The following is a 13,973-nucleotide window of genomic DNA, read 5'->3' on the forward strand; positions in this document are numbered from 1 at the left end:
GAAATTAAAACAATCACAATTCTTTCATTATATTGGAGCAGGTCTTTCTAATATGATCACAACACCATAAAAGTGCTCGAAATTGCCCCCACAGTTTTGATCATATCTGTACGGTTTTTCTTTCATTAATATATTCCTGGTCTGCAAAACTTTTAGGCCCTGAATGAATTAGAAATCCTCCTTGTCGCTGCATATATTGGAGAAGAAGCACAATGAGGAGACTGGGCAATATATTCCTTACATGTCAATGACGACTATACTCTCTGCACCAGCCTTCGCAGTGTATGTGCTGCGGCACACTGTATTTATCCCTCAAGGTGGAGATTCCTCAGTGTAGCTCTCCCTCAGCAGATGCAGCCACTGGTAATATTAGAAAATCTGGTGGTGCCAGAAGGAGAATTCCAAGCATGCAGATAACACCTGTGTCCCTTTTCTTGCAATTCATCTTAATACAATGGCTTTACATTACCCAAGATTTATTACAACAGTGTTTGGGGCACTCTTGCATTGTCTGGCATTCACATGGTAAAAATTGGAATTCTATTTCTAGATACAAATTGACATTAGACTATTTGACCAATGGCCAAAAATGCAGTTGGCGCAGGCAGTGCACAAATCAGGTCAACAGGTAACTTAAGCAGGACATAGCCGGATCGAAATTTGGCCAGTTCAGCAGGAACCGGACAAATTTGAATCCATCTATGGGCAAGCTGGCTGTATCCATTTCAGTTTTTTTTCATTTGATCGCTGCCAGCAGTGATCACTGTATTCTGAAGGCAGGGAAAGAGTGATTGATGGAGGAATCAAGTGATTTGCTTTGCAAAATGTATGGCCTGCCTTAGAACACTAAAAATAAATTCTTCACTGTCTAGGGTGGTAATGTTTACTGGACTCGCTGCCGTTATCCAAAGGCAAGATGAGCTCTTGTATGGTTTATAAAGGCATGCAAGAGCAAAACAATTCAGCAGCAAGTTCTGTCTTCCAATGTTTATAATGGTGTTCTGGGATTGCTGCAAAGCAAAGGATAAATATGAGCACGAGTACAGTCTGGAAATCAGCAGTGTGCTGAAATCATTTGAATATTTTGTCATAAAGGACTGTTCAAGTTACAGAAACAGCCCCCGCAATAACAGATCAGACAGTTGCCAGGTGTAATTTACAAAAGGCATGTCAAGCCTATAGCCCTTCATTAATATAATGTATGCATATATGTTTTTTTTAGGGGCATTGAGGCTCCGATTTATTATCGTGTTATGCATTTTTATAAGAGATGCCCCGATACCATTTTTTTTTAAGATCGAGTATGAGTACTGATACTATTTAAGTACTACCTGATACCAATATCTCTTTTTAGTAATCCAGTCAACATAAAATCAATCATTGCCCTTGGATGCCGTCTCCACACCAGTGTGGCTTTGAAATCACGCTACTTCAGCGCAATTTCAAAGCCGCAGATCGGTGCGATTTGAACCCTTTGATTTCATTGTGGCTTGCAACTTCATTTAACAGACGTCAATGCAAATCGCAATGAAACTGCAAAAAGTAGTGCATTAACCTTTTTCAATTTTACAACAATCCTGAACAGTTCCATTGCCGGCAATGGGATGCGACTTTAATGCAATTTTGAACTGTCACATAACAAATCGCATCAGTGTAAACCAGGGAGGTATTGGTTTTAGTATCAGAGCATTTGCCTGAGATACCCAAGTACTCATGCAAATGCTTAGTATCGGCACAGATACCGATATCGGTGCACCACTAATTTTTATGCGTACTTTGTTGCACTCATTGTTCTATCCGGTTTTGGATTTTGCCAGATGTTTTGTAAAGGCATACATGATGTAAAAACTATTCGATTTATTTTTAGGTTTTTACAATAAAAAATATACTTTGTAACATAAAATGTCAAGGAGATAGAAATACGATACACGTCTATACATTTAAAAGCAACGGGGCTTTATGGACTGGTTGCTATGAGCAAATGATTTGGAAACACAATTATCTTCTTTATTAAAGACCGGTGTTAATAAGGCAATCAGCAATGTATGTGGCAGCCCTTCACAACAAACTAACAGCTATCATACTTTACTTATTCCTTTAAACAAGTGAAAAGTAAAATCTTACCCAGCTTGCTTGTATTTATTTTAAAAGCTATATGGTAAAAATGGATCCCTACTTTAGGAAGAATGTTCCTTTAACCCTTGAGGGAGGGCCTACGTGTGTCTATTCATCTGGCACCTTTTTTTGCGGGGGCGAAGAAAAAATAAATAAATTTGCAAGTGGTGCAAACGTAGAAGCTTTATGTATTGCAAGCACCTCTGTCTGTGTTAAATGGTTTGCCTTAAACCTCTAATTTCTACTGTTGCTGCACAGTTTGTTCTGTTATTGGGAGTTGAAAAATTTCAGCCAGATTAATGGGTTCAAAAATTAAGTTACAGGGGGAAATCTCGCCAGAGCTTTCAAATGGCAGCATTTGGATTCACCCCAAATGCCGTGCAATTTTACCATGATTGTCATGGAACAAATGTGCATGTAAAAACATGACCGAGTCAGGGCCAAAATTTGGTCCATGAGCTCTTTTGTATAGGCTGCACTATACGTCACACACAGAACCGCATGAGAATCCTGCTTTCCACATCACTAGTGGGAACCTGCTTTCTCACTAAGCGATATGTGAGTGCCTCAGAAGAATAAAGACTGCTTTGTTAATTTTAGTGAAAGACTGCATCACACGTCATTTTTGATTTTGCCTTTAATACCACTTCATGGCGACTGTACGCAAATATGTGGCTTTTTGGCGGGTGGGCCTTAACGCTGAGTGGCCACATATTTGCGTACCAGATTGTAAATGCAGCTGTGCCAAGAGTGCGCACCCTGCTACTTGCGATTGGGATACTGCTGTGACAGCCAATCACAGGGGGGTCACATGATCATAAACCCCACCCTGAAACCCCTTTAAGGGTCGAGAGGCGGCGGCGCAAAGGGGTTAATTGAAAATCTAAGAGAATTGTAGCTGGGTGGACGAAGCCCTTAAAATACAGGGGTGAACAACCATTTCAACTACAGCATTTTTTTTCATTTCATTCATTCTTTTCAACCGCAAAATAAAAATTGTAATTTGCTTGTAAATATGGGTGACAGTGTAGTGTGTCCCAACTTGATTAGTACATTATGTGCCTGTTTCAAGAACTGCAATGCTTACAAAAGCAAGTGAGACTGTCAGCCATTAGAAACAACTGTCCCTCCATTCACAGAACTCAATCACATTGGACTGCAGGGGGGATTACTGATGAGCCCTTGTCCGTTATCAATGATTAGCTCCCTATACACATTGTAAACCTCTTGACTGAGCAAAATGTTTGGATGACAATTAACATTGCTTTGTGAACTCTTGTATAGGACATATCCCGCAATGCTCTGTAAATGTATTAAAGCATAATGAAGTCTACAAGAAAAGTCACCATGTAGCATCTCAAACTGTAGTAGGGAAGGAAGTGAATCATGTCTATCAGTTCTATATCACTGCATAGAACAATACCTGAAAGAGCTATAAGCAAAAGCAAAGTACTGTAGTTGATGCAAGAACTGAACTTCCAAAAGACTGTAGAGGAACAATCTAAGAGGCACGTATATTTAGCCCTCTATACGAAACCGAGAAGCTTCTTCTGGTCGTTTCACTGGGCAATAAAAAAAAAAAAAAAGCGCCAATGCCACAGGGACACCACAATTCAAGGCATCTCTTGGACAAAGTAGGGAGAGTACATGGAGGAAGAAGTCGCTTCTATATAAATGACTTCAATTATCCACCACAGTCTTGATGAAGTTAGATGTTTGACAATTCTCAAAAGATTGCCTTCATGGCACAGGCATTTTACACTGGAGGTTACAAGTCACCCGTCAGACAAAACTTGCTGGAAGACTGAAATAAGGCTTTGAAGAGGTTACATGGCTGGTTATATTTAGTGTTGAAACAGGCTGCAAAAGACCTAGACCTTAGGTTTAAAGCACAATGCTTATCAGCAGCATCTCGAGAGCCGTGGAAGACACAGATATTTTTCTTATCCTGCAGTCGCTGTGTTCTTGGAGATACAACCAGTTACAACTTTGATCACTTGGCTGCTCAGGCAGTTCTAGTTCCTGGGTCTCCTCCTGCAGTTGGTGGAAGAAAATGATCCCCCTGAATATCTTGTCCACACTGTCTTGGGTCCCTCCAGCACCAGGCCTATCTCAGGACTCAGAACAAGGTCTCTTGGTTCTTTACCCAACACAAGAGCATAAAGTGAAAAGTCTGGAAGGCAACAGAGCAACAAGGCCATTTTTTCTAATGCATTAGTGAGTTTCTAGCAACAATGAAATGCCATGGACAGATAAAAGGTTGGATGGCACTGCCTCCCCCCCCAAAAAAAAATTAAGAATTAAAAAAGGGAGTATGTAAGAAGTTTTTTGTCATAACAGGGCTACAATATTTTACCAGGAGAGAGGAGGCAGGGTGCTCAGACAAGGAACACTGCTGAAGAACTCGCCCACAGGCAGTAATGGTAAACATTAGTAATATATTCTGCATAGGCTGCATTGTGTGCGGCAGGGTGTATGTTTCCATGTCTATTAGTGCACGAAGCCCATACAGTTCTTGTATGTGCGATGGTGTTAGTGATTTGACCTGATGGGTTTTCAATGTTAGTGCTTCAATCACTTGGTATCTGTGGACTAAAAAAAAAAAAAAAAAAACCTCCCTAAACACCCTTTACCGAACTTTAAAAACAAATATATATATGTATATATATATTTATAATCCATATCCACCCCTTCTGTAATGGGGCTTAGTTAATTTGCTCAGTCTCTGGGGCTGAGGCATCCCATTGGTTAGTTCTAGGTCCACTGGCTGAGATACATCATCTGCTGGCCGCCTGCGACTGTGGTGACATGATGACATGTGACTGTAGGATCTGACTGTGGCCGTCTGTCCTTTGGCTGGCCATCTGTGTGAGCACTGACGTAGCCATGTGTTCAGCTGGAGAACGCAAACCATTAGGAGAGGCAGAGAACTGTGATGATGATGAACTGTGCTGGCTGACTGGGCCTGGAGAGCCTCTTGCATCACAGCCATCCTTTAGGTTTTCTGAAAGAAAGCAAGTTACAAATGTACCAGAAGCATTTACAATAAAGAGAAAAAAACAAAGTGCCTGGGGGTTTTAAGTTAAACTTGATAGTTGCAACTACTTCACTGATGTTTAAAAAGGGACACGATCACTTGCCCCATTTAAAGCAATACAGCAGCATGTGCAGATAGCACCTCCTCTGGCTTTTATATTTAGGGCCACACTTCACCACTGCATCGTACCAACCTGTCTAAGCTCCAGTGTTGGCTAGTGTTAGAGTTCAGCTTAGACAGAGGAATGACATAAAGCCCCACTACACCTGCTAGTGTTCAGGCTTGGTGAGTGGAGGCCTAAGCACCACCACTTTTGGGAGGTCATGTACTCCTTCTCATACTCCGATGCCCTGCTCTGTTAGCTAGGGCTCAAACACTCTGGGGAGGAAAAGTAGGAGCATAGCTCGTAACTATGAGTGTCTGTATAAATATACATAATACATGTCTGTATAAAGCAGCCCCCAAGCACTGACCCACCAATACTCACCTATTGATTCCAGGTCAATCCTTTATTTATCACATATAGGGATGTTGTACAGAAATAACAGGCGCAGCTTATCTGTGTACAGCTCTGCGCTTAAGGATAAACACACTCAAATTGTCCAACATCAATGACCCATTACCATAAATAAATAAATAAATAAATAAAAGCTGCTGCTAAAAATATAGTCCAAGTGTAAGTAAGGCAGAAATGAAAATGACTCCCAATGAGTCTAATACAGTCCTGCAGCAGCGCTGCAAACTCTACGTTTGTTATGATCCTATGCAGTGTAGAGGTAGAAAAGATGTGCTCCAATCACCAGTTGTTGTTCACCACGTGGGGGATAGGAAACCCCTTCAGGGGATGCACTTACCAGATGACTGATAAAAAACAGCATGTAATCCACCTCGTTTTAGTAACCGTCAGACTTTCACCATAATGTTATTCAGCATGTATGAGGGAGAAAAGACTCATATAGAGTAGTACCGTTTGGATAATTTATTGAAAAAAAACTTTCCCCAAAAGTACATTCCCCTTCTATAATATGCGTACCACATAGATGAAATAAACAGGCATGTAAATGTAAACGTTTGCCTCACGATTTGATGACCCTGAGGATCGCTCTGGCTCGTTTCCTTGCGGCGGCTTCCTGGTTCCCTCCTCGTGGAGCGCAAACGTCACTTCCGGTTTGTTGTGTGTCGAGAGTCACGTCCTGACGCGTTTCGTCACTTCCAGACTTCAACTGAGGGCGTGGACGCCCTCAGTTGAAGTCCGGAAGTGACGAAACGCGTCAGGGCGTGACTCTCGACTCTCGAAACGGTACTACTCTATATGAGTCTTTTCTCCCTCATACATGCTGAATAACATTATGGTGAAAGTCTGACGGTTACTAAAACGAGGTGGATTACATGCTGTTTTTTATCAGTCATCTGGTAAGTGCATCCCCTGAAGGGGTTTCCTATCCCCCACGTGGTGAACAACAACTGGTGATTGGAGCACATCTTTTCTACCTCTACACTGCATAGGATCATAACAAACGTAGAGTTTGCAGCGCTGCTGCAGGACTGTATTAGACTCATTGGGAGTCATTTTCATTTCTGCCTTACTTACACTTTATTTATCACAGCTTCAACCAAAAAATCAGTGTCTGTTAGAAACTAAAGGGAGCCACTTCCCTCATGTCACAGTGCTTGGGGCTAGAGACTGGCCATTAGGCCATAGTTCTACTTCACGGTAGGAAGTTACATCTTCCCCCATTCCTGGAAACATCTAGTATTTTGCACCAGCTGTAGCAGGGGACTGCTGGAGGGGTCAGTAGTAGTGGGTCTGCTTTACAAAGACACTTTTACTTTGCCCCAATTGTCCAAAGTAACACTGTTTCTTTAAAGGAGAAGTCCAGCCAAAGCTTGTTTGGCTGGACGTCGCCTGTGGATTACAGGAGTGCAGTTTGTGTTGCACTCCTGTGACCCGTTTTCAGCAGAGAACAGGCTGAAGTCCGCTCTCTGCTGACTTCACAGAAATCAGTGCAGGCATTGTGTCATTGTAACAATAAAGTCTGGATCCCCCAGGTGCCTGGACTGACACCCGGCTCAGCCTCTCGGCGAGCCTCTGAGAGCCCAAGCTGGCGGCCCCCACCCCCTCCACAGCCCAGAGCTCCAATGAGCGAGGAGGGAGCAGAACAGAGAACTGTGACCGAGTCTACAATTCTCTGCTCACAGAGCTCTGAAAACCAAATGATTGGTAGTGTTCACGAGAGGACAGATGCAGCATCGAAACCGATGCTGCATTCACCTAGGGAAATATGAATTAAAAAAAAAATGTACTTCTTTTAAATGCATTCCTACACACTTGATATAATCTGTTACTTTAATATATGTAAAATATGTTAGAAAGGTGGGGGGAGATAGCATTTAGTGCCACACTCACCAAGATACACCTGGTTCTTCTTTTGCAGGGCAGTTACAGGACAATCCTTGTGCGCCAAAAGCAACTGTTTTAGTTGAGCTACCTCATTCCGCAAAAGCGTTACCTCGTTCTACAGGTGAAAACACAAAGTTATTACACTACAGCCTATGTCAACAGCACATACAGTATTTGTGTACTCTGTTCTTTACTGAACTTACACTTAGCTGCACATTGTGAGAAGTAAGCTCCTCTGCCTTTTTCTCCAATGAGCACACCCAAACCTTTCGCTTCTGACGACAACGGGATGCAGCTGCTCTGTTTCTCTCTAGAAAGCGTTGTCGGCGTTCATCTGGATCTTCATCTGTTGCTCTTCTTCGTCTACCTCCTGTGCTTGGAGTGGGCTGTGCAGGAGATACCTGTAAAGTAGATAAAGAAACACCAAACATACAATCAGTTTAAAGGCGCTCTTAAATCTTGAATTAGGAATTTATATAGTCTTTACTAGTAAAAGTTCACCTCAGCCAGGTGAAAATTTTGAAAGAAACTATGCAACTGCCACGACTGGCTTCCTAAAAATGCTATTTTTTTTAATGTAGGTTATGTTAATCCCCTCGCTTGGATATTAAATCTGACCATAAAGCAAGTAAAATCAGAACTCTTAATATGCCTACTTGTTCAGTATTTACAGTCAAGTAAATTCACCTCATGGAAATGGTTGTCCTCGAACATATTTAAAACAAACATAATATCTCCATTCAAACATTGCCTACAGAACAAAAAGTGATATACCTAAACATATTACACAAAACTGAAAGGGTGTATTTGTTCTCATAATCTCAATAACATTTTTTTTTAGATTTACCTGTAAATTTCTTATCTTAGAGTATAGTATAGGACACAGAACTTTGTAGACCACATGTTAATTGCAGGCTACATTCACGGGAAAGATTGGACAGGACAGTGACTGGAAACAGCAAAGATTGTTGGACAGTGCTTTTCCATTCAGGAGATGATCAGACTTCCTTTAAGACTACCTGACGCACGGTTCCAACTGATTATTGATACAGGCAACTGCTGAGGCATTGTCCGATTGCACCGATTGGGTGTTCCTGGAAAAAGGGTGTACAGTGGCGCAGCTCCAACATGTTAATAGGAAGCTTTAGGTAAAATAACTAAAGAAGGCAGAGGTCATTTCCCCGAAATGCGTGGACTCTACTTGTATTCTTACATCTTCCATAAACGTTTATAATAAATCGTCAAGTGAGTTATTTTTTCGGGACACTGGGCACCCCTTTTAAATCACCCTAGTTTCAGAGAGGCAATAACCGACCTTGCCGATCACATGCAAAACTTGTAAATGCAAAAAGGTACTTGTTCAAGGATTTTAGGTCCAGGATAGGATGAACACCCCTGTTGGACTTTGATACCGTGAGCAAGTATGAATAGAATCTGCTGAACTTGTCCTCCAGAGAAACCAGAACAACCACAAGAAGTGTTCCAGGACAGTTTGTAAATCTGATTTTGGTTTGTTTGCATGAAGGGAACAAGACAGGGTAAAGTTTGAAACTCTATTTTGTACCCCTTTGAAACCACTAAAGGAATCCTAGGATGTCTGTAAATCAGAGGAATGCAAACTGTTAAGGATGTCCTCTTAGTTTTAAGAGCGAGGACACCCCATCAATGTTAAGAGGACTTTGTGGCAGACTTGGTGGGCTTTGTGTTCCAAGTCGTATGCCGAAAGTAAGGGCTGAACTTAAGCTTTGAAGATGAAGCCTGAGAAGTGTGGCAATTTTGAGGAGGCAGGGGCTTTCGAAGCTGTCTGCTATGAGAAAAGGACCCTTTCTTCTGTGGCATCTTGTACGAACTCGACTGTGCCTCACCAAATTAACATTCTCCTTCAAAAGGCATGTAAATGTTATGTCTTCTACAGATAGCTTCAGCTGACCAACCTTTAAGCCAGGGGTGCCCAACCTTTTGAAGAGCGAGGGCCACTTAAGCGACTTGGTAACCATTTACGGGCCACAATGAGAGGAGCAGGCGGATGACGGGTCCAAGTCCACGCCGCATATGCAGAGCTGACACAGACACAGCCAGCTCTACTCTATGTGCCCTCCGATCCGATCTGCCCAGATAAAAGGGGACGGATCTCCCCTTTTGTTTTTTAGCGGATTGGATTGGAGGTAGGTGTAAATGGCCATAAGTCCGTTGACATCTATGGTTCAATAGAGGTGAACGGAGGGGTCTGATCAATAGTGTCAAAAGCAGCCCAACACTGAGGCGCGCTGTTATTTACCCACACCGAGGGTGCAACGCAGTGCACCTGTGGCTTAGCTGTACTTTGCCATAGACTTCTATTATATCCTGCAGGGGTGGTGCACTTTCTGAAGTGCACCAAACCCCCAGGTAATAACAGAAGTCTATGGCTTAGTGCAGGTAACCTGCAGGTGTTCTGCGTTGCACCTGCGGATCAGTTTGAATGCAGCCCAGTAACCACTGCGGAACAGATATGCCTATACACATACACATACACACACACACACACACACACACACACACACACATATACATACATACACACATATATATATATATATATATATACATATACATCAGTGGCGGCTGGTGCTCAAAATTTTTGGGGGGGCGCAAACGAAAAAAAAAAAAATTGCAGCCTCACTGTGCCCATCACATGCAGCCACTGTGCCATGCCATCAAACGCAGCCACTGTGCCATCAATTGTCACCACTGTGCCATGCCATCAAACGCAGCCACTGTGCCATCAATTGTCACCACTGTGCCATGCCATCAAACGCAGCCACTGTGCCATCAATTGTCACCACTGTGCCATGCCATCAAACGCAACCACTGTGCCATCAATTGTCACCACTGTGCCATGCCATCAAACGCAGCCACTGTGCCATCAATTGTCACCACTGTGCCATGCCATCAAACGCAGCCACTGTGCCATCAATTGTCACCACTGTGCCATGCCATCAAACGCAACCACTGTGCCATCAATTGTCACCACTGTGCCATGCCATCAAACGCAGCCACTGTGCCATCAATTGTCACCACTGTGCCATGCAACACAGCAACTGTGCCATCAATTGTCACCACTGTGCCATGCCATCAAACGCAGCCACTGTGCCATCAATTGTCACCACTGTGCCATACCATCAAACGCAGTCACTGTGCCATCAATTGTCACCACTGTGCCATGCCATCAAACGCAGCCACTGTGCCCCTCAACTGTTGCCACTGTGCCAATTGTCACCACTGTGCCCTTTAATTGTCACCACTGTGCCCCATGATGCCACTGTGCCCATTGTCACCACTGTGCCCCATGATGCCACTGTGCCCATTGTCACCACTGTGCCCCATGATGCCACTGTGCCCATTGTCACTCACCACTGTGCCCCATGATGCCACTGTGCCCATTGTCACTCACCACTGTGCCCTTTGTCACCACTGTGCCCCATGATGCCACTGTGCCAATTGTCACCTCTGTGCCCTTTGTCACCACTGTGCCCCATGATGCCACTGTGCCAATTGTCACCTCTGTGCCCTTTGTCACCACTGTGCCCCATGATGTCACTGTGCCCCTTTCCCTGTAAAAAGCACTTACCTGAGGATTCCATGTGCTCCCTCGATGTCTTCTGCCGCTGTGGTGAAGCTTCAGCCAAACAGGTTCCTGATAACCAGAATCCGGGAACCTGATTGGCTGAAACGGCCGTTTGTCTTATACAATGAGCGCAGATTGCCTGCGCTCAGAGTATAGACAGCTGAGAGCCGGAGAAAAGCCTATCAGAGCCGCTGGCTTTGATAGGCAGTTCCCCTCAGCCAACCAGCTGCCGCTATTCGGATAACCGGCGTCCCGCATCCGGTTATCTGAATAGACCAGGCAGCGCTGGCAACCAGCAATAACATACATTCGTGCATTTATGCACGAATGTATGTTATTTGCGAGAGGGGGTGGCGCTGCAGCGCCCTCTATAGACGGCCGCCAGAACTGCGGCTAAAATGTCAAAATGACATTTTAGCAGAATAAAAGTTCTTAAAGGGCCCGTTTTTTTTTTTTTTTTGTGACTGTGGGAGAGGGGGCGGCGCCCGTGCGTCCCTATGGACGGGCCGCCACTGATATACACACGCACTGTGATTTTAGTAATAAACTTACCTTTAACAGTGTTCCATTCAGGTATCGTCTGCTGATGCTGTCTGAGGTAAAGAGCATTTGGTATCACGCCGACCTGCGACAGGAGTTTGTGCTATACAGGAAGCATCGGCTTATGTGGCTCTGCTCCGCAGCCACTTGCTTCCTCTACCGCCGGCTTCATTCACAACACTCTTGCTCTGAGATGGTGGGTTAGTGACCCACAATCTGGGCTTGGCAACCCGCCATTCCAGAGCAGGAGGTTGTGGGCCACATCAGAGGGCTCCGCGGGCCACTGGTTGGGCACCCCTGCTTTAAGTCATAAGATTCTGGGCACAACACAAAAAAGTAAGGTGTAAGGCAGTGTTTGTATGTGTTCCACCAGACTTTGTTCCTGAAAGACAGGATCCTATTGATTGTTCACTGCCTTAGTCCAATTAGCTGTGGTTCAACAAACTGAAATTGCAGCAATAGCTGGACCTGCAATTGTAAAGACAGCCTTTAAAAAAAAAAAAAAAAAAAATGAAATAAGAAAAAAGGAGAGTCCCAAATGTTATATCTGCTGAAACCTTAAATTAAGGAAAATACTCTACAGGTACAGTAAAATGTTTGTTAAAGATTGAGACGGCAGGATCTACTACTAGAACAGTCAACCTTTTAGTATCCGTTTTGCACTGGATAAAGCTTAGCAATGAGGGGTGAAAACCTTTCCAGGAAAAATCCAATTATTATAAATTGTCTATTCTATTTGTCTATGAATAGGGAATGTCTTTTTAAGACTTTGCAGGTCTCATAGTACACAGAGGGGCCTGGTGAGACTGAGGAGAATCAGGTGTGGCTATCCTGTGGCTTTTGTGTGCACAAAAAAAAAAAGCATATTACGTAAAGCAATAGCATCAGGTGCAACACTGCCGCCAGGTCTTCTTCAAAGTTTTCCATGTCCATCTCTTCTAAGAGAGTAATAGTTTCACTTAAAACTCTGGTAGAGAAGGTGAAGACGACGCCTGGCATGTCTAGGCAAGGATGGCTAAATTAGGGCCATTAGTTATCACAGAAATTCTGACAAAGTTAGAGAAATCTGCATTGGTCAGATAGAGCCGCTTGTTGCATGCCTCAAATGCAGCAGAATCAAATGCAGACACTGGTGTTAAATTGGATTCTGCACCAGTGAAGCAACATCATTCCGAGTGCTCTGCAGCCCATGCGGACCATCCTGTAGCCAACTCCCCAAGGCATAAGGGTGCGAGAAAGTACCTGAGTACCTTATAAGGGCTCTCAGCAAAAGTGGTTGCAATAGTGTGACCTGTGGTGTGATGGAACACAGTCATTCATTAGAGCCTAAGCTCTAAATAGTCAAAATGTTATCGCCAAGTTTAAATACTCAATGAGTGAAGTCAAACACAATCCCCGCTTTTCCTCATAAGAACATATAGCATTCAGGAGACACCAATAAAGTTACATAGTAGGTGAGGTTGAAAAAAGACACAAGTCCATAAAATGTGTGTGATTATATGTCAATATTACATTGTATATCTCTGTATGTTGTGATCGTTCAGGTGTTTAATAGCTTTTTGAAACCATCGATGTGCCCCGCTGAGACCACCGCCTGTTGAAGGGAATTCCACATCCTTGCTACTCTTACAGTAAAGACGCTTTTCTTCTAATTTTAATTGTAATAAGTGTACTGGAAGTAGTGGAGACATTAAAAAGGGAAGTATGGCCAAAGCTTTTTTGGCCATACTTCTATGGATAACAGGACTGCAGTTAATTTTGCATTCCTGTGATCAGTTTTCAGCCGGCAGCGTGCTGAAGCCTGCTGTTGGCTGACATCAGAGCCAGTCCAGGCTCTGAAAAGATTCTGGGCATATGGTCGCGATCCGCTCAAAAGCCTGGATAAGCACCTGAAACTGGTAGCCTATAACATAACCCTCTGAATATCCAATCTGTGCCCTGTACTGTACGAGTAACACATTTTTGGTGGTTTAGCCAATCTTTAGGTCTAAAATTTTAATTTTAAACACATGCAAAAACAGGCAAACAGGTCAATTTACCTAAGCTGCATGTACAATTTATTACTGACCTGAGGCTGTGCCGGGGAAGGAGCATCTGGATGCTGGACCAATATCTGGCTTTGCTCAGACCTTGATGCCACCATAGCCATTCCCCCATTAAGAGATGATGGGACTTGATGAGTAAGTGAGGCTTTAAGTCTCTGCAAAGAAAACCAGGTGAGGAAATTGAGACAAACCGATCTCTTTTCTTTATTATATCATTGTGCTATCTGG

At 43.4% G+C, this 13,973-nt stretch overlaps 1 protein-coding gene across 2 annotated transcripts in view; it reads right to left on the bottom strand.

Annotated features, from left to right (window-relative positions):
* Nucleotides 1-1,837: 1,837 nt before the first annotated feature.
* The window catches only part of LOC120929339 (cyclic AMP-dependent transcription factor ATF-7-like), a 136,205-nt gene continuing 124,069 nt past the window's right edge, over nt 1,838-13,973 (bottom strand). For both annotated transcript variants that reach the window (XM_040340720.1, XM_040340719.1), the window contains 4 exons: nt 13,769-13,900; nt 7,757-7,954; nt 7,560-7,668; nt 1,838-5,119 (listed from right to left, as the gene is read on the bottom strand). In XM_040340720.1, the coding sequence (XP_040196654.1) occupies nt 4,893-5,119; nt 7,560-7,668; nt 7,757-7,954; nt 13,769-13,900 (666 nt within the window). In that variant the 3' untranslated portion in view covers nt 1,838-4,892. The remainder of the gene's footprint in view (nt 5,120-7,559; nt 7,669-7,756; nt 7,955-13,768; nt 13,901-13,973) is intronic.

Source organism: Rana temporaria, chromosome 2 (assembly GCF_905171775.1).
Source record: "Rana temporaria chromosome 2, aRanTem1.1, whole genome shotgun sequence".
Classification (NCBI taxonomy): Eukaryota; Metazoa; Chordata; class Amphibia; order Anura; family Ranidae; genus Rana; species Rana temporaria.